General features: G+C 42.5%; 1 protein-coding gene across 25 annotated transcripts in view; it reads left to right on the top strand.

Moving 5' to 3' along the window:
* FBRSL1 (fibrosin like 1) overlaps positions 1 to 27,662 on the top strand; it is a 513,458-nt gene that overhangs the window by 209,851 nt on the left and 275,945 nt on the right. For 20 of the 25 annotated variants that reach the window (XM_071763646.1, XM_071763642.1, XM_071763657.1 and 17 more), the window contains one exon: positions 16,928 to 17,029. The exons of the other annotated variants lie outside the window; for them this stretch is intronic. In XM_071763646.1, the coding sequence (XP_071619747.1) occupies positions 16,928 to 17,029 (102 nt within the window). The remainder of the gene's footprint in view (positions 1 to 16,927; positions 17,030 to 27,662) is intronic. 25 annotated transcript variants of the gene reach the window in all.

The raw sequence follows: 27,662 nt of genomic DNA, 5'->3' as shown, positions 1-27,662 counted from the left end.
TGTTTGAAAATTGATCCTTGGTGAAATGGGAATTTACAAATGTGGCGTGTTCTTCTCAAAAATAAAATTGAGCTTTACCCATATTACTATTAAAGTATAAAGCTTTAATTATGCCCTAAATCCACTCCCTTAGCTGGGGGGCTCACATGATTAGTAGCACGAAAAAGGAAAAAAAAAAAAAAGGCATCTGGAGCGGCTGTGTGGTGCCGTGTTTTCCCATATGTGAAATTTTATACAGTACAAATTATTAAACACCAAACCTCCGGAGAAAGATTGTAATGAAAAATTTAGCACTCCCCCATCAGGCTGCGACTAATTTGCCTTCTGACTAGATCAGAAAGAACAGAGGGCTGTGCTGGGGATAGTCCTTGATGAGTAGCTGGCAAGAGGAAACAAGCATTATTATAACACAGTGCAACAGGAGCAGCAGTGTGACACTTCTGCAGCCAGCCTTACTAAGAGACAGCTAAGGTAAAAATTAAAAAATAAATCACCATTTTCAATCGAGATCTGTGGGAGCATCCGCTTCTCCCTGCTTTGATTCTGGCCTCAGGCTCCCAATTTTTGTCTTATGACATTCTCTCTGTAATAAAGATGTGTGCTAGAGAGGAGACCTGGAGTGGATTCCATCTGGCTCATGTGTCAGGCACCGCTGTCTGGTTCATGGCCATGTGCACATCTTCTCTCTCACATGGTCTTGCACCTTCCTCCTCCCCTCTGCTACTTGGCACCTACTCCCCTGCCTTAGGGATGCTGCCCACAGCAAACTGTACCCAGAGCCTGCAGCATCCAACTGTGAATGCTCTGAGACTTCAGATGTGAGAGCTCAAGCTGCTGTTGAGGACCCCATATTGCCCCTGGCTGTGCTGCAGGCTTCCCCCTGCCCAGCCTCCTCCACTCAGTGCAGGAACAGGGGAGATGGAGCAGGGTCTGGCATGGGAGAGCTGAGTTTTAAGTGTCTGCACAACTGGGGCACTCCTGAAATACAGCATCAGGCCATGACTGAGAGGCATATCACATCCCTGCCACTGCTTGTCCTCACTACAAAGGTCCACTCAGTAGTGGCAGGGAATGTTCCCCAGGACGACTGAGGTCTACAGAAATATGCAGCAAATGGTGCAATTTCAACTTGGTTTACAGTTTTGTTTGTAGCTCAAACATTAGCATTTTATTTCAAATTGTTTATTGAGAGTTTCCCCTTTCCTCCACCCCCTCCCCACCCTTTCTGCTTTTTGTTCTCTTTAAGTTTGTCTGCAGAATTTTGCAGGTGTGTATCAGTGTGCTAGGCCAAGCAAAAAGATGCTAAAGCTGGCCTGGTGTGACCAGAGGGTGCCACTGTGTGATCCTCTGGGACTAAACATTATTAGGTGGTGCTAGGTGATTATTACAATTAAATTCTTCCTTGGCAGAGCAGCCTGTGCCATCACAATTGTCACTGTGGGAGAACTGGTGCTGTTGCAGCAATAGTCTGGGTACTCCTAGGTACCTCATCCCCTCCTTCTAGCTTTTTTCCATGTAAATTTCTAACAAAAGAAGAGCTCCCTGGGCAGTTTCTGATGTCTTGTCCTAACTGAGAGATTATTTTAACAACAAAGAAATAGCTTTGCCACCTGTGCTGTGTCCACTGGCTCAGAAAGCCCCTGAATTACCTGGAGGAAGAACTTCCCCCACCATCTGTAAGTTCATATTTGCACCTAAAAGCCAGGAATCAGATTTGCTTGGATGCATCAGGAGGAAAAGACTGCAGGCACAAAACCCCCTCTCCCCATTGACTCAATCTAAAATCCAGATTTTACAGTGCAAGTCCAAGGAAACTCAGCACCAGCAGATTGCTCTCAGCCCCTGCCTGGCAGGGTGTTGATTAATAATTTGAACCTGCAAATCCTCTTTCAACTTCTGTGAAATCTAAATTGTCCATCTGAGGCTTGCTTCTTTCAAAACAATTCTACTGTGATTTTCACTGCCAGCATAATTCTTTGTAAAATAGATAACCCTGTCATGGCAAAGCAGCACCACACACCTGGAAGGCAGCACAGCTGCCTGAGTGCTGGTGTACAAATGTGGAGAGCAGGAGGGAACTGGAGCAGATCAGAATTTAAACTGAGTTCAGTCAGATACATCCAGCTGTATTCTACCTCCTTTGTACTACTATACCATATATATTTGTGTTTCAGAGATATTTTTTCTATTTAAGGATGAAATTTTGAGGGTATTGCACGAGAGATTGGATCTCTACATATTTTGGAGTTGGGGTACACAAGGTACTTCAGACAGTCTCAGCTTTAGGGCTCAGCAGAACATAATGGTGCAGCCATATATAATTTAATAAAAGCAAGTCAGGGATCCTGCTACTGTTACTGCCTTCTCCCTCTGGGCAGAAGAAGCTGTTTTGGGGGGATAAAACAACACGGATTTCTGAGATAAGTTTTCCACAGGTGGGCTTTGAGGTAGGAGTGTGCTGGTCCTGCTAGTGGATGGCTGTTAGGAAGGACAATGCCAAGCATTGACAGACACAGCATAGCTTGTGAAGTTACCTTGTTATGAGATGCTTTCATGTTGCACACTTAGCTATTCTGTTTCCATTTTTTATTCTTTTTTCTGGTTTCAGGAAAAGGATATAATTTTACTCTTGCATTAGTGCAAATCCATAGTTATTCCATTAATGAAAGGAAAAAAAAATCAACAACTGGTATGAGAAACCGTGAGAAAAAGAATTACCACTGGTGTTTTTCAAAAAGGACCTTGTTTGCCCAGTAATTCAATATTGCTCTATCATCTCAATAATGAGAGTTCAGCTCATAATGGCAGCACATTACAAGAAAGGCTGTACAATTTAAACATGTTGTAAATCCAACTAATAAGTAGAAATTGATTTTTAAGGGGAAAAAATGTGCACAAAACCAGTCTTTTACCATATGTTTCAACTCTACCAGAAACCTTATTTGAATGGTATTTGAATGTGCTTTACCTATTGTGTTGCAAACTTTTTCAGACTCTGTCAAGTTGTGCTAAGGCTTTTAAAATACAGATGGTGGTAAAATCCCCAGTAGAAAACAGACTTCTATTTCAAACTTCAATTCTGTTTTTTTCTCTTTTAGTTCATAGCAGATTTTGACAGATCTGAAGAAATATTCACAGCTTGATGCAGCTGGATTCTTCTTGGCATGAGCAGAAACATCTGGCCCCAAAACCATGCATTTTACCAAAGGGCTGAAGTACATGCACACTCATCTGTTTTGCTAATATGTTTTCCTGTGAATTCAGATGTTAATTGTTTTGTTTTGCTGAGACAACATGAATAAGATTGTTTCCTTTAGCTTTCTGTTAATGGTTTCCTTAAACAGTAATACTTATTATTACTTTTTAACTAGGAAACTGTCAGGCATGTTGTGAATGGTAACCAGGTAGGGTGTTTTGAGGAAGGATGTTTGTAGTCCATTGCTAGGTGGAATTTGCATATCAACCGAGACAACTGTTAGCACAAAAGCTCCATGTGAGACCAGTTTCACATCTCCAGGAGATGTGTTCAATTTTTGCATCATAATTTTAGAGGCATTTGTCAGTCCCACTTGCTACTTCCAGTGTCCTCTTGCTGCTGCTCATCCATAGGCAGCAACAAGGGAACATTAAAGATCTGAGTAATTAGTTGGTTATCAAGCTCTACCCATAGTTCTGCCCTGGAGGATTTTGTTATTTTGGGCTTTGTTCCTTCTCCCATACTTGCTCTTGCAGAAAGAGCTGTAGTTCAGAGGGAAGTTCTGTTACTGACTTTGGTCTTTGGGTTGAGCTTTCAGTTTTGTTCCCCTGTTATAGCAGTTCTGGGTCCACTGCTGCTCATAAAAATCCCGTGGTGTGACAGATCTCAGTCATTTCCCAAATCTGCATCCAAGGCACTTTGAAGTCCCTTTAGGCAGCACTCAGACACAGATCTTTCTGCCCAAAGTAAAATTGTTCTGTTCCAAGGATCAAGAGCAGTCCTGAATCCCAGCATTTATCTTCCCAGCACCCTTCCAAGCCTTACCCCGTGTCCATTTCTTGATGTTCCCAAAGTCATCCGATCCCTTCATTCCTTCTGAGAAGGGATGATAATGCTACCCACTGCACATCCTTGTTGTTTAAACTTGGGTATTTGCAGAGTATTTGGAAAGATTCTTAGGAAATATTTGTAGGAGCATTAATAAATGTGTCTTGCTATTACCCAGCTCATCCCCAGGCCCAGCCTGGCTCCTTTCTGAAAGGCATAGGGAGCAGTTCAGACCAGCTGGATAACCTTCAGTAGATGGTGTGAGTATCTGCCTCATGGTTACTACTGCAGTTTGCCCTTCCATCCATATCAGTATGCAATTTGTGTTTGGAGGATTGTGGCCTTCCAGCTACAGGGAGAGGATTAATCTTCAGCAGTGCCTGCTAGTGTGTGTCTGTCAGTTTTCTTCTTTTTTGTTTGTAACCATCACAAGAAGAAAAATCTGAGCCACACAGTTTGGAGTTGGATTTTGGAGATGTACAAGTCATGAAGAGCACTCAGATAGAACAAAAACACTAGAGTTAGTTTTTCTGTCATGACAGAATGCACAGGATGAAATCCAGATCCTGTTTTTTGCTCAAAGCTACAATGCTTCAGCCAGTTCTTTTGTGTCTGAGAATTTTTTTAAACTGTGATTGTAGGGAATATACAGTTAGTGCCAAGCCAGTCTTGTGCTGCACATTACAAGAGTACAGTATAGGCCAACAGGAAACACTTTTCCTCCATCATAAATTAATGCAGTCTATGATCCATAGGAAGAAGATAGTGCAGGCTATCATTACTGAGCTTTCTGTACTTGCTTACATCTCTAGGTAATGCAGTGTGTCCCTTGATGACAGCAAGTGTCAACCAGCTATTTCACAGAGCTCTGGGCTTGGGACAACAGCAGTGCTGCCTTCTAAAGAGCTGCTTCCTGTTCCTCAGCTGCAAATGTTAATCTGAAAGGGGAATGATTCTGGTTCTTGCTGGGACTTAACTGAAGCAGCTGTGGTTAGATCTCCATTGCCTGTGGGGATGAGGGACAATTGGATGGGGGAAGATGACCTCTTCCAGAGAAAGGACAGGTCTCAGGAAGTCCAGATGGAATATGAGCAAGTTTGGTAGAGTTTGAATTATCAATAAAAGCAAATCATAGGTTTAACTAAAACAAGGTAGACATTGGGATAAAAACATTCATGGTGGTGTGCATAGGCGTTGTCTCTGCTTTGCTAAATTCACTTTATACCATAGCTCATGCCAACCATCCATCAGTTCCCCTTGCACTGAAGTGCTCATTCTCTTGCCTTCAATGCCAGCTTTTCCCCAGCCTTGCTCCCAGGTTTTATAGGATCTTCAGATATAACAGGGATGTGCCTGGGGGCTGCTTTGTGGACCAGCTGAAAACGTGCGATATTAGGCCTGATCCTGTGCATCTGAGTGACAGACTGCTATCTCTTGTGATTTAAATTATACCACTGTAGCTTCACCTTATGCCAGTCCTGAGCAAAAAAAAAACCTGGTTGAGTTTGTGTTTGGTGTCCATTTCTGCTTCATGTGAGTTCCCTGTTCAGATGAGCTGAGGACAGGGTGTGCCGTACTGCTGAAGGCAGGGCCTGAGCTCGCAGCTGTGACTCTGTCTGCTCAGTGCTGTGATCCTTGACAGCAGTTTCTGCAAAATTCATCATTCCCTGGGCAGCCTTTGTATTTATTTATTTCTTTTCTTGATATTTGGTTGTTTTGTTGTTTTGGTTTTTTTTTTTTCCCCACTGTAGTTTATTAATTACATGTGTGGCTTTATCTGGAAAAGATCGCGTGCAATTTATGCATGCCTGCAGTAGCATATGTTTTATATATTGGGTTTTTAGGGATGGTACTGATTCCTGAATTAATTTGAACAGCAAATTGTTGTTGTATCTGCACACAGTATGTCTTTTTCTTTTTTTAACATGTATTATATGGCAGACATCTGGTGGTGGTTTAATTGTGTTATTGTGGTGCCGCAGAGTCCTAGTAATGAATTTGAAACCCTACTGTACTAAGCATGGGTTTTTCACATGGGATGTTTGGAGGGTTTGAGTGAATTGTTGAGTGAGAATGTGAATGCTTTTGTCCTTCCCTTGAACTACAGGCAAGAACCCACAGGGTTTGCAGGCTCCCATTACAAAATCCTCCTTCAGCATCAGGATGGTGACCTTTGTTCCCAGCTCTGTAGGGAGACATGTGCAGTGGATACCTAAGAGAGTTGCTGGTAATTTTAACTTTTTCTAACAGCAGTTTGATCTCTGCAGTCCACATGAGGACTTGAAGCTATCTGGGACAACTATCCAAACAGTAGACTGTAGCTGCCATGGGTTGTCAGTTCAGAAGAGCTTTGCCTTACACTCTTGCTGCCAAAATCATTCCTGTCAATGCTGCATTGGAGAGAAAGTGGCCACTTTTCCCTTGCTCAGGGACTGGATTGGTTGCAGCATTAGTTGGAAGATTATATGGAGGTGCTTGCCCACTGACACCCTCCCAGCTTTTCCACAGTAGCTGCAGGCAGTTGCCTTCATTCCTCCTCTCCGTGATAGAACAAGAGGGATGGCTTCAAGCTGTAACAGGGTAAGTTTAGACATTAGGAAAAAAATTTTCAGAGAGTAGTCAGACACTGGAATAGGTTGTCCAGGGGTGTGATTGAGTCACCTATCCTGGTTGTGTTTAAGGCTTGTTTAGATGTGGTGTTGGGGATTATGGTTTAAGGGAGAACTTTGTAGAGTAGGGATGATGGCTGGACTCAATGATCCCAATGTTTTTTTCTAATGAGATGTATTTTTGAAGGAATACAAATTGCTGCCTGAAACGGCCTTCCCCTTTTATATTTATTTCTAAACAGGTATTGCTGGCATCTATGAATTTTATCTGCAGTGGCTTTTTTAGTATTTTTCTCAGATATTGATGGACGTACCTGCAAGCTGTGTTTAAATACTTTTACCTTCTGTAGCAAACATTAATTGATTGTTTATTGACATTACTTTTTGAGAACATAGCAGATATGTTCAATGCTTAAAATATGCTTTATTCATGTCTATTTAGCACTATTTTTTATCAGAGTGTCTTGCAGTATGAGTGCATCAAGAATCCTAAATGTGTCACATTTGCCCAGTTCCCTTTTCAACCAAACTTGTCGAAGCAATGAAACAGGTTGTTCAAGAAGGTTAATTTCCCAGAAAAGTTTGTTTACTGAAATAATTTAATTCAGTCTGCTGAATCCAGTACTGAATTCTTCTTGTCGAGCCTGGTTTCATGGTGATGTGCCTATAACTACCCAGTCAACCCTGTTTGCAAGATTTCTCTAGTACTTGTCTTTTTTCTGTTTTCTCAGTGGCTGTTGCAAGATCCATTAAAACACCTCATGAGCTCCTATTTTAGGGCTTGTGCAACAGGTCTGGACTTTGTTCTTAGCAAATGTTCTCTAATATCTCCCTTCTGTTATCAGAAGACGGAGGAATGAGTTTCTTTTCTATCCAAGGACAAAGCAGAACAGCATTGAATGTTTTGCCTGTCTGACATCATTAGTTACGTGTTTACCTTCCTTTTGGGCATCTTCTCTCACCAAAATAACTTTTGAAGGTTATCATCACCTTTGTCTTCAATGAAACCCCCTGCTTTTGATGGGTAATCTTACTAGAAGAGAAATACTGTAGTATACAGAGAGATTTTTCTCGGTTGAATTTTGTAATATATTTTGAAACATCTCCTGCAGTTTTGAACAATTTAATGCATATATTAAATCTACTTTTGTTTTGGACATCACAGTTGTTGATATTAGCCTTTAATAGATGGTATCTGTATGCATAAATGGCAGCAATGTTAAAGCTGTCAATTCTGATTACCTCCTACATTGTGTAAACTCAGCCTAATTTAGTCTGTTGACTTCAGCTGAACACATCCTGCTAAATGGATGCTTAGTCACTGATACCTCTGTCATGCTTCCCTTACACTGACTCTTTCAATCTGGTCAGCTACACTGGCTTTGGTATCTTGCATCTGTTGCATCTGTTGGAGGAGTCCTGAGCTGATCTTTAGCGTATCCATTTCTTTCCCATCACCAAAAAAATGTGCAGGATCAACTTCTCATTTGATGCATATTGGATGGCTTTTTATAACCAAGAATCACAGGTCTGAATCACCTTAATGTGAAACTCAAAGCTACAAATCTTATTTAGTAACTTGCTCAGAGGCTTTCAGCTCTCTCATGGAGTATTTATTGGATGCTACTTGTGTAGACCTGTTGCTAAATTAAAGTGTAGTTAGGGCATCTGGGTCTGGCTGAGTATTACAGCTGGTGCAGTGATTTTTTTAGGTGCTGCCTTTTCATTGATGGTCTGCCTCTTGTCTAGCTCTGGTTTCATTCTCATCTCCCAGCTTTACAGGCTGCTTCTCTTCAGTCACCAGCTAATGTGTGTTTTCTTTTGTGCTTACAGATGCTGTCATTTATTTATAAACACAATCTAAGGAGTACCAATAAGTTTGTTATCTCAGGTTTTTCTTTACTTGAGGGAGTGCAGAGAGTTCTGACTTTTTTTCTCAGGAAGTTGCTTGTGGTTTGCCTTCACAACATGACCTGGTAAATCCCCAGTGGTGGTAGGTGCTGTTTTGTTGGGTGTTGTGCTAGTTCCACACAGTAGCCCACGAACCTCAAAATTGCACGTTACCCCTTTATCTCCTTGCCTGCCTTCCCAGACAGCCCCTGGGGCTCATAGATTCCATCTGTCTACCCTGTTTTGGAAGGCTGGTTTTAGCTAAATTGGTTAGGAATGCTATTTACCCTTCACCAGCCCAAGTCTCACTCCTGCAGCCACGCTAGCTCTGTGTAACCCAGGCAGGTCTACACTGCCACAGTTTATCACTGACGTATGTCAGACCCAGATTTTCCCAGCTGTCTGCTGCCATCTGCCAACTACGGGTGGGGGGCATGCAGAGTGCAGTTTTCCACACAGGCCTGATGGCAGCTGTAAAATGGAGCAGTTTTGCCTGCTTAAGCATCAGCCCTTTTCTGAAATAAGCATTTGCTCTCCCATCACACTGAGCCTCCTGGTCCTGAGAGCGCAGGCGGGCGTGGGGACACGGTGCCGGTTCTGCTCTGCAGCCCAGGCCACCTGCCAGCCCAGAAGCTGTGAAAAATCTTTGCAGCAGTTTCAGTGCATTGGCTGAGCCGCAGAAGAGCTTAACCCTGCTGCTTCTTACAGCTTTTTGGTGCTGGGTGTTAGTGAAAAAAAACCTTCTGCAGTCCCCAGGTGCACTGGTCCGCTTTTTGGCCACACCTCTCAAAACTGGTGAGATCAAATGTACTTTCTCTCTGCTTAGGTGTGGCACCAGACCTGGAGAAGTGTCTCTTCCAAAAGCTGAAGCTGAACTTGTTGCAGGATGTTACCCTGGCTATCTAAGAGCACCACGTAGCAATTGCTCTCAATCTACAAAGGCAATTGACAGCACCACATGAGCTTGGTTTTCAGTTGTTTTGCTGGAAGGTGACTCTCATGTCTAGTTGCAAGCATTAAGATTCAGAGTTAAGTTATTAATGAGTAGTTACTGTTCAAACAGCTAACAATAGCTTATGAGTATCTTGATTTTTCACTAATAATACTTATTATTACAGTAAGTTGTTTTGCTTGTCTTTCAGTAGCAGCTGACTCTGACTGTCACTAGGCACAGAATTCCTTTACTAACATTAATTTGACTTCCCTGCATCCCAGAGAGGTAAAACTTAACTGCTGTGCTACAGACTGCTCAGCTGCACTATAGGTTATTTAAGTAACTTAACCAGAGGGGCAAACAGATAAGCCAGGATTAGAAGTCTGCAAACCAGCTGAATGTATAGGCCTTCTAAACATCACAGAACTTTTAAAGAATGCTAAAAAGAGGACAGATTTCCCTCAGTATAACACTGCTGCTGCTTTCTTCTTCATCACAGTAAGTAAAACCAGACATGTCATATTTAAAATGAGTTATAGCTGAGATAGCTGATCACAACAGCCAGAGCAGCACCACCCAATTAGAAGAACTACTCTAATCTAACCTAACCTGATGCTACTGTCATTTTTTAAAATGAGTCCTACTTCAATCATAAAATCCTCGGACCATAACATTGCGTTCTATGCCATATGTCCTTATTTAGAGGGAAAAAAAATGATTGCACCCTTAATTCAAAGGGAACGTTTCCCTCTGAGCCAGAACTCTATAAAATGTATCAAAAAAAAAATGTGGAAAAGGGCAAGCAAAGAAAATCAAATTGCAGCGTGTGAAACGATTTAAGGAGGGAACTGGGGAATACATAATCTCCAAACTGCCAAGTTAGAGCAAGTATAAAATATACAAACAAGCCTGATATTTTTCCCAGTTGATCTCATTATGAGGTGTGCTTGGGATAGATAAATTTTGTTAGAATGCATTAAGGCTGGATTTTCAAGGAAACAAGTCAGAAGTAATGTGTTTAGCTGATTCCACCTTGTTTTGATACATGGGTCTTTTCAGGTTTAAAGAAGTACATTTTTAATGCCAAATGGTTTGTTTTGTTTCAAGCATCAAAACCAGAGGCAACTGGGTGAATTGCCTTTCTACCTTTTCTGGAAAGCAGACGTTTACATTTCAGTGTGTTTAATCATTGGAGTAGAGCTCTGTGCAGTATGTTTCACTACCACTTATTGTTGCCTGCTTAAATACACTGAACTAGCCTTGAGTGCAATCCCTTAACACACTGTTTCATCCACAAATAGTACTTTTTCCAAGTCTTCAATATATTTTAATTAAATTGTCCATTTGTTTTTATTAAGGCAGTTTACTGTCTCCTGCTGCAGGAAGCTGCTACTGCTGATAGTCTACCAAGAGAAACATGAGCTTATCTGGGAGTTGATAATAAAATACAAGCATATGTTAGCAAAAAAGTCTTCCCAAAATATCATTTAGCATCATTGTCATGTTTGTTGGGAAGGCGACAGGCCATACAATTAGTTCTGATAAGTTTTTGGAACCGTTGCTCATAACGATTCTTGTAGTCATGGGCAATCATAATCTTTATTAGTGTGAAATATTATCTGCAGAAAATTTTTCTTCCTTAGATTGACTCTACAGAAACAAAGGGTCCTTTGGCAGAGCTAACGATAAAGTCATTACACACTGATGAGATGTAAAGTGGAATTCAGCAGCATTAGTTTAGATAGATGAGCATGATGAGGTGGATCCATCCATATCTCTTATGATCTGAAAACTTGGACCTAAACTCTGGGACTTGGATGCCTTTCAGCTGTACCTGTTTATCTCCAAGTAGCTTCTGCCAAAATAGATTTGCCATGAAGTCAGTAAAATCCTAAGCCTGAAGGTTGCGTTTGGTCTGTCCTTTCTTGCAAGACAAAAGAAAGTTTGATCTTCCAGATTTCTAAAAAAGAATTAAATTTTTTTCACACAAATTTTAATGTGTTCCTGAAAGGAGGCAACTTGGCTCAGTGATGCAAGAAGGTCTTTGCCCCATCTCATCTGGAAGGGCCTCTGGGTTTTTGTGGGACCATTCAATGCTCACAGGTGTAGGTACAAAATAGGTGAGTGCCATTTCTGCTGATGCCTGTCCACTGGTGAAGGCTGAGAGGATTAGTGGTTTAGCAGAGCCATCTGAGCCACCAGAACAAGCATCTCCAAGATGAATATGTTAATTATATCTCTCCCCAAGGGTGCTGCTTTTTTACTTGCCTGTAGAGCAGCACAGAGGGAGGAGGTTGTTGGGAATTTCTTTTCCCATCGTGTATGTCTGCGAGACCCATTTTGTAAGAAGCAGACACAAGCCCAAGCAACTGTGAGAGGTTTAAAATCACGCTGCTGTGGCTTTAAGAGCGAGGGAAAAAAACTGTTAAGGAAGGAAAATAAAAATCCCACAGCCTGTTGTAGCAGCTGTAGCTTCAGATCGTGTGGAAAATGAAGGCAGATGATTCAATTTGGCCTGTGCCCCGAGTACATTTCCAAATGCTTCTGTGTGTGCGCAAGATAATGAACAAATATATTGAGATGGCACAAGATCAGTCCGAGTTTGCCGCTGCACAAGCTCTGGAGCTCCCAGTAGGAGCACACTAGCTGTGCTGGGTTAATGGGGGTGAGGGTCAGGAAGCCCAGCACCTTTCAGAACAACTTAAGAAAAGAATTTGTCTCCTTTTGCCCCCAGGCTCCCCATGGCACTCAAACGAAGCTTGTGATAAATCAAAGTGTATTTATTAATAATGAGCAGGGCAGCGTGCTTGCGATTTGAAAATAGGTGAGCCAAATAAAAATGTGCTTTCCTCCGACATCGGAAAAGCCTAAGTAAATGGAGAGCAGGCTGATTTATTATGATTAAAAAGCAGGGGCTGAATGCCCTGTAGTGGTAATGAGAAAGCTCTTTTGGGGGAAGCAAGACCTCTTCTGCCCATTCAAGTATTCCTCTGCTCCCACCCCACAAGAAGAAACAGGGAGGGGTAAGTTGGGTGGGAGAGATTAAAAGGCAGCAGCAGTCCAAGATGGCAGAACTGGACTTTATTGAGAGCTGGAGTTATTACTGGAATGAGTTATGATATTTAATCATGCTACATGATGTCCAACAGCGTTAAGTTCATAATTCTTGGCTCCAAACGTGGCTTGGGATTGTCCGTGAGCACCTGCAGCATGCAAATTGATCATGGCTTTACAAACCTCACTACCTTGCCCCTGTTCATTCCCTGCCAAGCCAGCAGCCTGCAGAGCTGGAACCTGCATCTTTAATATTCTCAAACCGAAATCTGTAGTTTCTGGTGAAAACTGAACTGTAGTTATTGCAGATAGCTGGCATTGCCTACCACCAGCTTTCCTCTGTGGTATGTAGTGTTGTCAGGTGTGTAATTTTATCTTGCAGGAGACTGCAGTGGTCTGGTTTTGAGCAGCCTTGGGTTTAATGAACGCTTTTGGAGAATTCTTTTAACTTCGGTGATGAAATAGGCGCTGCTTGAGTAAAACTTCAGCACCTATTTAGTGTTCCAGTGAATACATACTGACATGAATGTCTGGCTGAGTTAGCAGTTGGATGAGGACAGGATTTGGCCTTTGGAAGAGATAAATTACCAAATAACTTCAGTTGTCCCCTTGTGCCTTGTAATTTTGTTCCAGCTTACCTGCCCGGAGGTGACGCAGCAGTCAGCCCATGTTTGAGATTCTCTCACGCTCCCTCACACCTCAGGAGACGGAGCTGAGCAGCACCTCTCCTGGGGCTCTCTCTGTCGCTGACCTTTGGGTGTTTGTGTTGTTTTGAGACTTTTTGCTTCTCAGACGACTCCTAAAATATTTTGAGCAGACCTGGGGGCAGTGTGACCAAACATACTTGGGTTTGACCCCCCTATGCTCCTACCTGCTGCTTGCTGTTCAGGCCTGTGCTGAAAGCACCATCCATGAGGGAAGGGCCGGTGCTTCCCGCCAAGCTGAAGGCAGCAGTGGGCTGTGTGGGTTCTTTAAAACAGGAAAAGTCAACAAGCTGGAGAGGAGGTTTCTTCCTAAACACTGCTGGTCAGTGATTTTAGTGCTTCTCTGTAACAGCAGTAGGGCAGCTTTTAGCCAAGTGGAAAGGCAGCCTGTCTCAGACACCTCTCCTCAAGCCTACGTTTAGACCCCTTTACCTGAGGTATTTAATAATGATGGGTGGTGTGGCTCTATTGTCTGTGTAACCCTCTGGCACTGTGTTGTACAAGAAGATGTCGTGTGTTTTGTGTATGAATTTGAGGAGTTGTTCGTTTGGGTCTGTGACTTCCAGGGCATCCATGACATCCCTGGGCTGGGAGCCCCCAGGTTGCCCTCACCTCTGGCCCATGCAGCCTTTGCAGGCTCTGAGAAACTCAAAACCATTCAAAAGGGAGAGGAATAGTTGTTTTTAGAGTAAAGCTCAATCAGGGAAACATGGTCAGGAGGATTTTCTGCAAGTCAAGCAAAAACACCCAGAGAAAATCACTAGAAATCAAGCAGCCAAGCCGGAAGGAACTTTGGGAAAGAAGCTTTTGACCAGTTTGCTAATACTTGGGTCTGCAGAGAGTGTCCGTGAAACCAATGCATCCATTTAGCAGAACAACTTGTCCTCCTGGTTGGGTCCTGCATGTGGCTCATTAGGGTAATTACTGATGAATTAAGGCAGCTTGGCTCAGCACTCTGGCTGCGGGTGTGCAGGCTCCCCTGCTGGCAGGCAGCAGGTGTAAATGAACAAGATCTGTCAAAAAGGCTGATGACCCTCTTAATTCACAGCAGCAAACTGGGGACAGAGGTAGTGCAGCAAGTTTAATAATTGATATTTACTTGGAAAGGTTAATGGCAGCAGTGATGCTTCTAATTTGCTTGCCCGTGCAAGACCTTGTCAGGTCAAATTGTCTCAATTTGTTACCGTGGGTGTAGGTGTAGTTTTCCTTTAATGAAATTTGGAGAAAAGAAACAGGTGGTGTTGGGAGCAGACTGTAACTCAAGAAAAACAGCAAAAGGTTGGAGTCTGGTAACAGGTTGGGTGAGTCTGTGCTAACTTTGGACAGCTGGCAGTTTTAGTCCTTTTGAATAATTCTGGTGAACATTTGTGCTCGGGAAGGTGAAAGATTTAGAATGGTGTAATTTACTTTTCCTTTAATTTGCAACCATCTAGGAGTTGTTTAGAGAAAAACGTAATAATTCTTACAGGCTTTGGAGTGTTCCTAAGTGGAAGTGCTAGGGTTATGGATCAGAAATCAGAGAGCTGCAGAATTCAGTGGTAATTTCTGTACTGTATTTAGAGAAATTGTAATTCTGTTCTCTAATAGTTAAGTGGTTCCTATTTCATGGGGGAAAAAAAGCACCTGCTGTGTCTAGAAGCTTTGAAATTGGCAGGTTGGATACTTGACATCCAAGAGTTTCAGAAAATCTGGCTGATGACTGGGAACCGGTAAAGTTGGGTTTTGAGTAAAAGTAGGAGGATCCAGATGACAGAAGAAAGCTGGTGTGCCAGCATTTTCAAAAGGCTGTAATTAATGAGGTGTTACCATTTGTCCTATTGGCTTGGCATCAATCCTAGGCAAGATAATGGGATAGCAATAGTGGTAATTGGTTAATAAAGACTTAAAAAAGAATAAGTGAATGACAATCATTTTATGCACTTAAAAAAAAATCTTATCAAATTTACTTAATTACATGCAGGATAAAAAATCTGATGGTTAATGGTCACAGCATTGATGTACTATAGTTAGATTACTGTGCTTGATGCTGTTGGGCTTTTTACTAAGAAAATCAACTATGGATCCAACATAAATTTCAAGTGGACTATTTCCTATCTTTATATCTGTTGCTGATAGTTGCATATGCAGACTCGGTGTTGGGAGTGCTTCTAGAAGATCACAGCAGGGATTACCTCTCATTGCTGTGTTGTTTGAGCATTTTAATGGGGAAGCAAAGATGAAAATCAGTTTTGATAAAAGTTTTCAGGTGAACAAAGTATTAAAAAAGTGGTTTGCAATGGATGAGACAGGACACCGATGCTGAGAGCAGTGGTTGTGCGATGAGGTGGCTGTGAGCAAAATTTATATTTCTGACACTCCAGTGTGGCTGAGTCTAAAAGTCTTATCCTGAGGAAGAAAGTATATTGCTGAGGTGTAAGGTGGCAGAAAGACATCTGGAGTGAGGACTTTAATCAGAAATGCACTGTTGCTTGAACATGTGCATGATACTTCCCCTGACCTGTACTGTGTATTTGCAGACTGAATAAGTACTGGAGCTTGTTCTCCATATAGTATCCTGAATATTGTATCAAAATATTAATAAACTGCTAGGCACTTTACTGGCAGCAGTATCAAATGTCCATGGGAGTGTAGTGATCAGTGTGCTCCCAGGGCTCAGGTTGCAGTGCCCGTGTTGTGGCACTGTGCCCACTGAGCACGGTTCCTTGTGCCACGGTGGAAGGACTCCTTGAACATGCTGGAGTTATATGAAAGCACCATGAACAAACCCTGCTAGCTACTGAGACTGCAATGAAGCAGGACAGACAGAAACAAGGGGATTTTATTGCCATTAAAAGTACCAATTTGTACAAGCCGACATTTTAAATAGTGTATTTTAAATGGAACCAAACTGATATGAATGGAACCTATTAATAAATTAAACACTTCTTTCCACCCAATATTAAACACTTCTTTCCACAAGGGAATTAACAGAATAATTTGTTAGTAAATGAGCCCAGGAATGGATATGAATGACATATCTATCCTATCTTTCTCTGCCCCCTGTAACATTCTTTTGAGATCTAGGTGGAAAGTTGCTGTGATTTCAAACACTGATGCCTCTCAGTTATGTACAAACACAAGCACAACTTCAAGTGAAGGATGATTTAGTGGTTAGAGAACTAGCTTTGGCATCAAGAGTTAATTATGCTCTACTTCAAATCTTGTGCATTACCTCAAGCAAGCCAAGTTTTAGGCCAGTATCCCTCATGGTACCAAGGCACCCAACTGTCACGCTGGTACCATCCTCTAAGTGCAGTCACTGGAGGTGGCCCTGAGGTACATTTCTGGACTAGGAACCAGAGACCTGGCCTTTGATCAGCAAGTGGCAGGATTGAAACACCAGCATCACTGTCGAGGTTTCTGGAAGCAGAGAGTGTGAAGGGAGTTTGTGCACTTCCCTCTCGTGTCAGGCCCTAAGACTTTGGTACAGCCTTACAGCTTCCATGGAGTGCTAAAAGCACCCCTGCCCTTGCATGTTAGCAAAAAGGAATATGAACACAAGTGGCCAAGCACAACTTCAGAGAAGCCCCAATGCCTTCAAAAGCATCCTCTCCACGGTGCCGTGGGCGTAGGAGTGAAACACTGAGTAAACTGCTGTTGGCAACCTTGGGAAGAGGTGGCAGAGCAGTACTTGAAAATCTCCTTTTTCCCCCCCTCCTTCTTCTCCCTCTAGATGAAGGTCCCTACAAGCAGAAGTGGCAGAAATAGCGAGGAAGACAGCATCAGGGAGGCCACAAGCTCTCAGCGGAGCAGCTCAAGGGACCGTCTCAGTGATGTAAGTACCATTCAGGAGAAAGCATCGCTTCATTGCAGCAATTCCCACTGCTGACATGGCTTTTCATAAATCTTGCTGAACAAATGTTGGCATCCAGAGGTCACTGTGTAATAACTTTTTTTTTTATGTCATGATTGAGTGTTATGGCATAAGTGGTTGAGCTGCCTTGCAAACACTATAATCATGGTGCAAATAATATGATAAGCAAAAGATCAGAGATGGGAAAACAAAACGGAATTGTTATTCCCCGGGGGAAAATGGCTTGATGTTTTGTTTTGTTTTTCTCAAAGAAGTTGTGTTAAAAAGCTTTTTACAGGATCTTTGGATTTAGCTACTGCACTTAATCACATAGTTCGGGTGCAAAGTCAGTTCATCTAATTTTATGCTTCCTGCCTCCAAGATAAGAGAGGTTTTGGGGGGAAAGCTGTCTTTCTCTCAGGAAATTCGATGGTACGTTGAGTGAAATGTTATGGTAAAACAAAAGCAAACGGTGCCTTAGTGTGTAAACACACAAATGGGCTTTTGAGTCACCAAGAAATCAATGGCACTGCTGGGATAATTTTATATGAAGGCTTTTTGTGTTAGCAATTAGCATTTCGCCTTCATTAAAACATGATTTTTTACTAATTAGGACCTTTCCCGTTAGGAGAGATTTAAATGAAGAACAATAATCAAACGCTGGCACGAGCATGTCTGAAATATTAAATTTGCCATTTCAATGGCAAGCCACAGAAATCCCAGAGCGAGTGGTTTTCATGTTGAGTTCTATTAATGTAAAATATGCTTCATAACTAAAACCTGTCACAGAAAACGGCTCACACCAGCTAAATTCAATTGGACAGTTAATTTAGCTTTAAAATTGAAAACACTACCTCTGCTTCAGGATGCAAAAGGAAGAGGGGGGGGGGGAAAGCCTTTGATAAGTGTAATATATTTGCTATTACGGCTTTCAGAGCCCATTCTACAGGAGGAGAAGGGAGAGAAAGGGAAAAAAATGGCTCCCACAAATGTGTTTAAAAGCTGAAAGTATTTATTAAAAATGTCAGCAGAAAAGTGCTTTTGGCAGATTAAAGCGGGATTCAGCTTGACAGCTCTGACAGGGAAATGTGATGGGGGAAAATTCTCTCTACATGTTTGGAGTGTGAATGGGGCGCTGTAAACAGCCGACACAGTGGGAGGAAGAGAAAAATAACATGTCCTGTGATCTGCTTCCAGGATTTCGAACCCACACACTGCAGTGGGGAAAGTCGGTGAGGAGGGGGGGGCCCTTTGGACAAATCCTCTTGGCTGCAGGGAGTCTTTGACAGTGTTATTAGTCAATAATGATCATAATTCTATATATACCTAAATGTATGCGATTCTCTCCTTCTCCTTGGCTGCTCTTGGCAGGTATGTAAGCAGGGGTGCCTGGTGGTGTTGCTGTGCCATCCTGTGGGGCCACAGGAGAGGAAGAACATATTCAGACTCTGCAATTAGCTTAGGTCAAAGCGTTAAGTGGTCTTGAAGACTTCTCATATTAAGCCAATGCACTTCCAGTTTTTTCTCCTCCTTTTCCTTTGCCTCCAAAGCTGCAGGCTGAGCCTGCAGGAATTGAATCTGAGTGCCTAATTCCTGCAAAATCTTCAAAGCTAGTTCAGCAGCCAGGGAAATTCAGTGGGAAATAGGCATTCTGTTCTTTTTAGTCAACAGGGATATCTGGGCAGTGCCTGAAGGCCGGGGCACATTTTGGAGCTTTGCTGAAGCTACTCTCATGACCTGGCAACCCGTTGCAAATGAGAATTTTTCAAATTAGTAATTAAACAGTTTGAACAGTGAGGTTCATGAATCACAGAATGTTCTTCGTTCATTATTTGATGAGTGCAATTTAGCTTTAATTACGTATAACGCTTCCTCACGTACTAGTAAATGTTCTGCAGTCTATTTAGTGACTGTCAGAAAGTCTTAGGAAGTCCCACGGGTGCAGTCAGTTGGTTTTCTCCATTTGTGTGCAAAAGAATAAGGCAGCAGACTTTTCCTTTTGTAGAGAGGGAGCAGGGAAGGGGAGAGAAGAAGACTGCATTCTACTGAGTGTCGATTCCTACAGGATTTTCTGCCATCCCTGGTCTCTGCATGGTTCTGAAGCTGTACTTCCCAGCATGCTGTTTAAATAGGTGTGCAGCTGAACTGATGCAACTGCTTACTTGTGGTACTGAGGATTAAAAAGCTGCAAGGCTGTAAGGGGGTAAAGGGAAGACAGGGACAGTTTTATCCTGTGGTTAGTGGTCAAAACTCAGGGCTCTAACACATGGCTGTGCTGGGATGGCCACCTCTCCTTGCAGACAGATGCTCTGTAGCAGGAGGCACCTGGGCTGTTGCTCACTCTCCCCCACATAGCTGTTTCTTGGTGCATTTGGCCTTCAGGACTGTGTTTCTTGCTGTCTTTCCCTCTCATCTCTTTCCCCATTAACTTGGGTGAACAATGGAGTAAATGAGGCAGGAGGTGGCAGGTTTGGCTGCTGTGTGGCAGCACACAGCAGGTGTGGTGGGAAATGTGTATGCGAGTGCTGGCTGTAGCATTCAGTGTTGCCACCTTAGGGCCAGAGTCCTTCCTCTGGTGTCATTGTCAGTCTGTTTTAGAAGGCACTATTCTGAACAGCTTAGCAGGATCCTCTGTGTGATTTGTTTGTTGAGGTGAGTTGTTCAGTGGGATGCCAGAAAGTTGTTCTTTATTTACATTAATGCATGTCATTAGTCTCTAATGGACCATGAAGTCAAGAGGTGGCCTGGTCTGTTGTGAAATAATTGCACTCAAAAGAAAACTGGAGCACATAATTGATTGTGTCTTACACAGAGAGAGAGCCATCAGTCCATCCACAACAACAACCAGAGCATTTTGCTGCTTCTTTGCCACAGTGAAGTTTCTGTGGGGAGAAAGTGCTACAACTTCATAGTAAGACAGCAATTGTCTGTCTTGTATTGTACATCTTTCCAGACATTACACCAAGTGCCATTTATTATGGGTCATTGGGGAAAAAGTGCTTATTATGATTTGGTGAAATCATCTCTGGCTGCAGCAGCTTGATTTGTTGAGGCTGGCCTCTTCTTTGGGATGATGAAACTTTGGAGCAGAAAAACTGATAAGTTTTACCCCAGCTTTGCACAGCAGATGTTGTGGTGTGGGGGAGAGGGGATGGGAATTTTTCACTTGTTTATGTTCCCAGCATTGATGTAAATTTCTCTTAAAATCTAATACACAGCTGACAAGCCTATTACACGTACTCTCAGGTCTTCTGCAACCTACATGGAGTCAACAGGCTTTTTCCAAAATGGGATTTTCCTCTGCTGTCTTTCATAGTGAGGGAATTGGAGGTTGCTGGAGAATTAAGAGCCAGATAAACCATCTTGCTATTTTGTTGTGTTGACTCAAGTAAAAGTGGAAGGCTTGGACATTTTGTTTTGGTTTTTCCCCATGTTCCATAATTGTCCTAATCTTTTCTGATGTCCTGAACAGTCAAAAAAATCCACACAGAGCCTTGTATAATGGCTTTTAAAAAAGGTTTTTATCTTTTTCTTGACCCATCAGCTTAAGAACTCCTGCTTTTTAATGGATTTTCTCCCTCACTAAATTGAATGGATCGTCCCTCATTATCATTTAAATAGAAGCCTCACTCCCTGTGAACATGGAAAATTTGAATGTGGTAGTAGAGCTGTGATAATTTGAAATATTCGGAAGGTGGGGGCAAGGAGGGGGAGCAGGCAGCAGAGTGCAGAATTGCTGAATGTAATTGTCATGGATTCTCAATTTTGTTGCCACAAGATAGGAAAATAGACTAATAATTGTCTTCCAACCCTAGTAGAATAGTTGCCCTAGTTAGCCGAAGCTAACACTCTAATTGTCATGGGGGCACAGAGATGAATGAGGATGTATGCAGGGCACAGCCAGGGCTAAATTGAGTGATATACTAAGGCAAAGAGCAAATTGGCAATTATTGGCCCAGCTGAAAAGGTTGGCAGGTGTGCTGCTTTCTCACGAGCCCTTAGGGGGAAATTGGAAATATAAAATATCGACCATAAATACTCACTGATTAGGAAATATGTTGCAAGAGGTGCTGGCCACTTAAGAGTCAAAACTCTCCTTTTCAAGGGATTGGCTTCAGCTGTGCATCAAGCCAGCAAGTGCTGCTGCTAAGTTGTTCAGAGCTTTTTCCTCCCATCCCCCAGGCTATCGTTTCTAATTTTCCATCATCCTAGCTTCTTATGTTTGTTTGTTTTTCATGATAAACTAAAGCAGTCTTTCAGGAAATGCAGAGATCTTCCTCTCTCTAAATGTTCTCTGGTAAGTGTTTAGCATATTGTATAGACCAGATATAAAATTCTCTGTCTGGTAGATGAATACAAAATAACTTCTGTGATTTCTAATTCAAACAGTTCACTGTGATCTGCTTTTCTTTGTGTGCCATCACAGGCACTATCTCCCCCTTCTACCTTCTGTACCATGCTTCCCCTCCTGGGGCAAAGGGATTAAAGTAGCAGCAGGGTACAAAGCTGCATGTCCGTTCCGTGTGCCTCAGGCACATACCTTGCCAGAAGCATGATCAAATGAGCCTCTGAAGTGAGAATTGGACCACAGTCACACCACAGGGCCTTATTTATCCACTTTGCAAACTTTGGCACATGTGGGATGTGTGGTCTTGGCTCTGGGCCAGGTGTCGGTGGGACACCAGAACTTGCAAATCTCTGGCCAGGAACACCTCAGTGTGGCAGTCAGGGATGTTACTGAGGGCATTGAAGGAGTGTTCTGGAAAGCCTGGGACAGCATCCTGGGGGCTCTTTGTGGCACCATTGTTCCCCATATGTAACACACTAGAATCTGATCCCCAGTTTGAAGAGTGGAGTGAGAGCATTGTAGAGCTTAGCAAAATACAGGTAGCAACAGGATACTTTTCAAACCCTCCCTCATCAAACCATGGGTCTTGGGAAACTGGTCTGGATATACGTGCAAGGATTATGAGAGATTTTGAATCCTATTTTTCTGAAGGCAAGAATTCATGTCCCTTCAACATGCTATGTTACCTTTGTGTACCTCAAAGATCCAAATGCTTGCAGGAAAACTTCTGCAGAATAAATGATGAGCAAAGTTGTAATGACTTGCATGAAGCTTCAGGTAGTGAAGCATAGCTAGGAGGAAAGAAAGTCTGGAGAAGGTTGTTTGAAGTTGGCTGAGTGGTGGTGGTTTGAGTGGGAGTAGCACTTTTGCATGATCCTTGCCTTTTGGAAATACCAGATTTTTTCATATTGTTCCTGGCTTACTGTGTGCACTTTGTTTCCATCTTTCCTTCTGCTGTCTGTGGCCATCAGCTGCAGGAATCTGTGTCTTGGGTGGAAGCTGTTCTGTAGCTTATCAAGTGAGTTACAGATGTTTAGATCTTGTGTAATTTGGGATCTTACTGAACTGGTTTTGCAGTGTTTCCAAACATAATCCCCTTTGTTTATCCAACGTAATAAAATAAGCAAATTAAAAAAAGAAACACATTGAAGTTTTGCACAACATCCAAACCAATTCATCATCCATTGTGGTTATCTTGTCAGGTCCTGGTTTCTAATCTAAGTGAACATCAGATGCACTTTGTGACCTTTGCCAAGTCAATTGAACTCATTGTATTAACAGATAGGAGTGTGACTGTGGAAATTAATTGCAATAACAAACTCTGTGTTAAGGTCTGGGCTATCCTCTGCCCTTGGCCCTTTTTGTTTTCCTTCCCACTTAGTCCTCTTGTTCCAAGACATTTGAGTTTTATAAGGATCTTGCTTGGAAAGGAAATACCAGATTTCTGCAGTATTCAAAGCTGAGCCAATAGTCTGTTGTTGAATGTTCTGTAAATGACAGGTAAACACAGAGGCTGCCTTCTGCCTCAGCCCTATCTGACTGCAGAATTGGGGTAGCCAAGAAATGGAGGAAGACAGGTACAGCTGAGGTGAGTTTCTATCCTGAACAAATGCTATAAAGCATAATTAAAAATTAGCTCCCTGTGTTATAGATTAAATCTGCTGAGTGCTAATCAACCAAATCAGGCTATATGATAACTTCAGACCTGTGAGTCAGCAAGGGAAGAAGAGGGACTAAATAGGAGTTGGGAAGTCTGCCTCTGTTCCATCCTCTGCTGGGGACTCCTGTGGTGACACTGGGCATGTGTAAACCTTTCTTTGCCTCAGTTTCCACACTAATATGGGGTTGGCATTAATAATAGAGCTAGGAGGCTCTTTTTGGGGACTGTCCTGTGCCTACATAGGAATAGCTGTTTGGCCAAAACTGCTATTTCAATGCTGACTTGAGAAGTGCTTGATGTACTTTTGGTGACAGCCAACAAAAGTGGCACATTTCAGAAAAGCTGGAATGAACTCTTGATGTTTCTGGAATATGCAAATTTTGGTCTTTTAGCCAAAAAGGAGGGAAATTAATCCTATAAGCAAGAGCTAATTTTATGGTCATGTGGTCATCACCTGCTTTTATTTAATCCCCTTATAGTTCGTTCATATGTCAAAGATTCAAAAGATCCAAGTTGAATCCTGCCTGACTTACTGAGAGTGAGAAATTAACTTTAGGTACCTTACTACCTTGATTATTACTGGATTTTAGAGCCCTTCCTACTGTCTTTCTAGTAAATAAATAACCCAATGGCTTTAAGAAACTGAACACAGGGTGTTTTGATTTCTCTTGCATCATGAGAAGACTTGGAAGGCCATGTTTTTATTTATACAAGGGAATTAAATTTTCCTGTCAGTTTAACAGATGATCTTGGAAAACCCACTGAAGGTTATTGGTGAGATTTGGTCATGTCATGATTTTCTTTTCCAAATTGCAATCATTGTGTTTATCAGGAATAAAGGAAGAAATCTTTTGCATACAATTGAAGATTGCAGTGTAACTCAGACTGTCAAGGACATCACTGGGGGGGAGGGGGATAGTGGAGTCGTTCAAGAGTAAGATTTTGTCTTTGCTGCCAGAAAGGTGTATTTTTTTTTTTTTATATTCAGTGTGATTAACGCAAGAGCTATCCCAGGGTAGAAATAATTCACTCCGTGACATAACTGAAATGTCTTGTCTGTGCTGTCTGGTTTTGTTTTTAACCTTGGGCTTAAAAGGAACCAAAAATCTTTAGTTGTAAAAGAGCACATCATCTGCAAAATATTATAAGCCATTTATCTTTATGCACAAATGCCATCTAGGACTGTAGTTCCACTTACGCATCATTAAATGCACAGACCACACTCGTTTTGCCCCTAACTAATAACAGTCTCCCCTAGAAACCCAGCATCTGACAGACAGTGCTGAAAGAGGCCTGAGAGGCACAAAAGCCACTATTCAAGCCAGGCAGAGGGGGCCTCTGCCCTCCACAAGGGTTTGTTCAGGGTTGCTTCCCATGGGAGCTGCAGGGTCTGCAGGCACAGCAGGGATGTGCCCACCACAGCACCGGCACTGGGGAGCTGGCAGACCCTGGCCACGGGCAGGCAGCACGTGGGTTGTGTGGGCACACAGCTGTCCCCATCTCCCACTTCTTCTGCAGAATTGGGCTTTGCTGATGGAAAGGTTTTTGGAAGGGCAGGAATTTGGCAGCTGTTCTGTCTCCAGCTGCAGGGAGTTGGCCCGATGGGGTCATGATCTTTGTGTGTTTGGCTGCATCTTTTTTGCTTGGGGTGCTTTCTTTGTGCAGCGTTTGAAGAACTGAGCTTGGGTGCCTGGGTGGAAGCAGTAAGGGTGCTCTGGGTGTTGGTCTGGAGTGAACCAAAGCTACTAGGCAGGTGTTGAGCTGGTCAGTGCAGCACTAACATGAGTGTAGCTAGCTGGGCACTCTGGTGACCATTGGCCCTGCTGCTTGATGTATGTTCAGACAAGGAGAAAATTGTCCAAAATAGCAAATAGGTTATTTTGAGAGTAAGACTGATATGATGGCCCTCCACGTAAGTGCTTCTGTCCTTTAGGTGAGAGCCTTTGTAAGTCATTCCTGCTGAAGATTTGCCCCAGTAACTGCTCTTGCTAGACAAGCACTCATTCATAGTCAGAGGAGGTTTCTTCAGCTTTGGATAGGTGCCAAATTAAACTTCCACTAAGATTTCTTATATTTGCAGCCATGATTGATTACTTTTCTCATTATTTGGTCTTGATATAGAGACATATGGATTGAGCTATCTTTATATCAACCACCAAAGATTTTATTCTTTAGCAACATCCATCACAGTTGCATGCAAACTGTTCTGCTCTGGCACTCATGGTTGATACTAGCTGGGGCTTTCAAAGTTTCTACATGTGGCAGTGGGTATGGATCCTCCTAAGGAGCCTGCAGTGTTCCCAGCTAACCAAGAAAGAAATAGTGGTTTGTTAGATGTGCAGAAAAATGCATGCAAACAGCTCTGGAGAGTGTGGGACATGGCTGTGTGTAAAGCTAATTGTTGGAAAGAATTTTACGAGTTGAATCCAAAGTATTCACCAGTGACTAACTTTTATACAAGTGCAATAAAAATTCTAAGAGGAGGGAGCCCTTTCCCCCCCTCTGATTTCCAGGAATGTTAACGTTCAAACTTGTAAGGGAGGAAGAAATTCTTAGATGTCAAAAATGCCAGAGTAAATAGCCATTCAGTTTTAATTATTTCCGATGTAATATTTTATTCAGCAACTGTTTTTATTGTTTTCGACTCAGTGGTTTTAAATGAGTGGTCTGCATATTCCTGGGGTTCTTGGGTAGCTTGGGATGCCTCTAAGTTATCTGAGGAAAGCAGATCTGTTGTTAGCTCATTTGAGTTTGTTGTCCAAGGGTCTGCTCCATCCCAGGTAAATATTTTAGTTGTGCACAAGACTCAGAGATGGATAATAACTGTTAAAGTGGAAGTGCTCTGAGAGGCTGTTTCCCTCAGAAGAGAGAAGCTTCTAATGAAACCTCTTGTTTCTGTTTTTGGTTATTTCCAATTTATTAGACCTTGTCAATCTTTATTACATCTGAGTTGGTGGGGTGGAGATTGAGAACTGCCACCTTTTCTCCTTTCCTTCCACCTCACTGAGCAGGTAATTTGCCCTCTTCTCGTTTCTGTGTGTACTTTAGGTGAACTGCCTGGTCAAGATCCCAAAGTGTCAGAAAAGAGAACTGTGTTTAGTTGTTCAACAGACTTATATAGAGAGCAGGATAGCATTATTAAACTTTTTTTTTCTATACAAGGCTGAATTCCATGAGTTGTTTGAGGTGCTTTTAAAAAGCATTTAGGCAGATGGATAGGTTTGTCTTAGTTTCTCAAAAGCAGAAATAAATGCTACAGCCCTTCCTCTCACCAGTCTGTAGCTGTAGTTCTGTGCTGTTTACAATACTGAAGTTTGTAAATAACTTCTTTTTTGTAGCATTTGAAGGCAGAGGCCAAATCAATGTGTGATACGGTTAAAACACTATTAGCAGTTCATGTCTCAGATTCTGTGAAATCTGTCCTTTCCCTGCAGAGCAGAGGTCTCCTGAGATACAGCAGGACAGAAGTGCAGGTGCTGCGTGCCAGGAATGGGGTCTGGCACCCAGTCACACATCAGCTGCAGAGCTGTGTGTAAGACCTGGGAAGGGCTGTGCCACAGCTTTCCCTCCATCTGGCACACTGGTTCCTGAGCCAGCTGGTGAGAGTGTTAATGGGAAAGCCTTCTTCTTCTAGCAGCACACTCACTTAATTGTAGGGCTTTGCCATTGTCCCTTTTTTGCTTTGGAAACTTCCTTCCATGGACCCTTGGCTGGAAAATTACTTCTCTGGTGCCTGGGGCAGCTGCAAGATGGTGGCACAGGTTGTGCTTGGACAAGCCAACAAGAACCGGGTCTTCCATTGAGCACAACAGTCTGGAAAGGTTTTTGTGTGTATCTAGGTATTTTCTGGTCAAAAGGTTTGCAAACTGGTCATACAAAGTAACTGTTATCTACTGGTGGAAAATTACAAGCATTTGCAGTAGTCTGCAATGAGTTTGCATCCATCTCTTTTGGGTATGGTGCTGTTGTGGTTATTTGGTAACACTGTAACTTGTAGCTGTGCTGAAAAAAAAAATCTTCAGTCTTAAAAATCAGCCTGCAACAATTTCTTATTTTTGCTCAGACTTTGGTACCCACTAGAACATCAGTCTTGGAAACAGGACTGTTAAGACTCCCTGAATCATGTTTAATAAAATCACGTAGCGAGGGCGTCATGATTATAAATCACACTTGGAAATTGGCCTGCAGAGAACTTGCTGGGTCGTGTGGTATCGTGTGGCACCACTGTTCCTGGCTTCTTTTTAATTTCCGAAAAGAAGGCTTCTAGCAGCAGCTGCAGAGAGAGGTGGAATTCATTTAGCTGCTTTCAGAAAGCCATTGCCAGTGAAAAACAGCACCTTGACAGTCTTGGGTTGTAGAGGGGAAAGGGATCCAAGTGACTGGAGATAGCATAATGAAAAGGAAAAGAACCAAATTATTTAGGAGCATGTGAAAGAGGTAAGAATGTGGTAGAGAAAGGAGAAAGAGGAGCAGGAATAAACAATGTAATTTAACTTAAAAGGGACTGAATGCTTATCAAAGCTCTGAGAGATGATAAATTAGTGCTTTGCTGCTATTGTTTCAGACAGAGTTGTCATATGGTAACACTGCAGTAATGAAGTCTGGAG

The sequence above is a fragment of the Heliangelus exortis genome, chromosome 19 (assembly GCF_036169615.1).
Source record: "Heliangelus exortis chromosome 19, bHelExo1.hap1, whole genome shotgun sequence".
In the NCBI taxonomy this organism is placed as follows: domain Eukaryota; kingdom Metazoa; phylum Chordata; class Aves; order Apodiformes; family Trochilidae; genus Heliangelus; species Heliangelus exortis.
The sequence above is the reverse complement of the archived record's forward strand: the minus strand, read 5'-3'. Positions and strand labels throughout refer to the sequence as shown.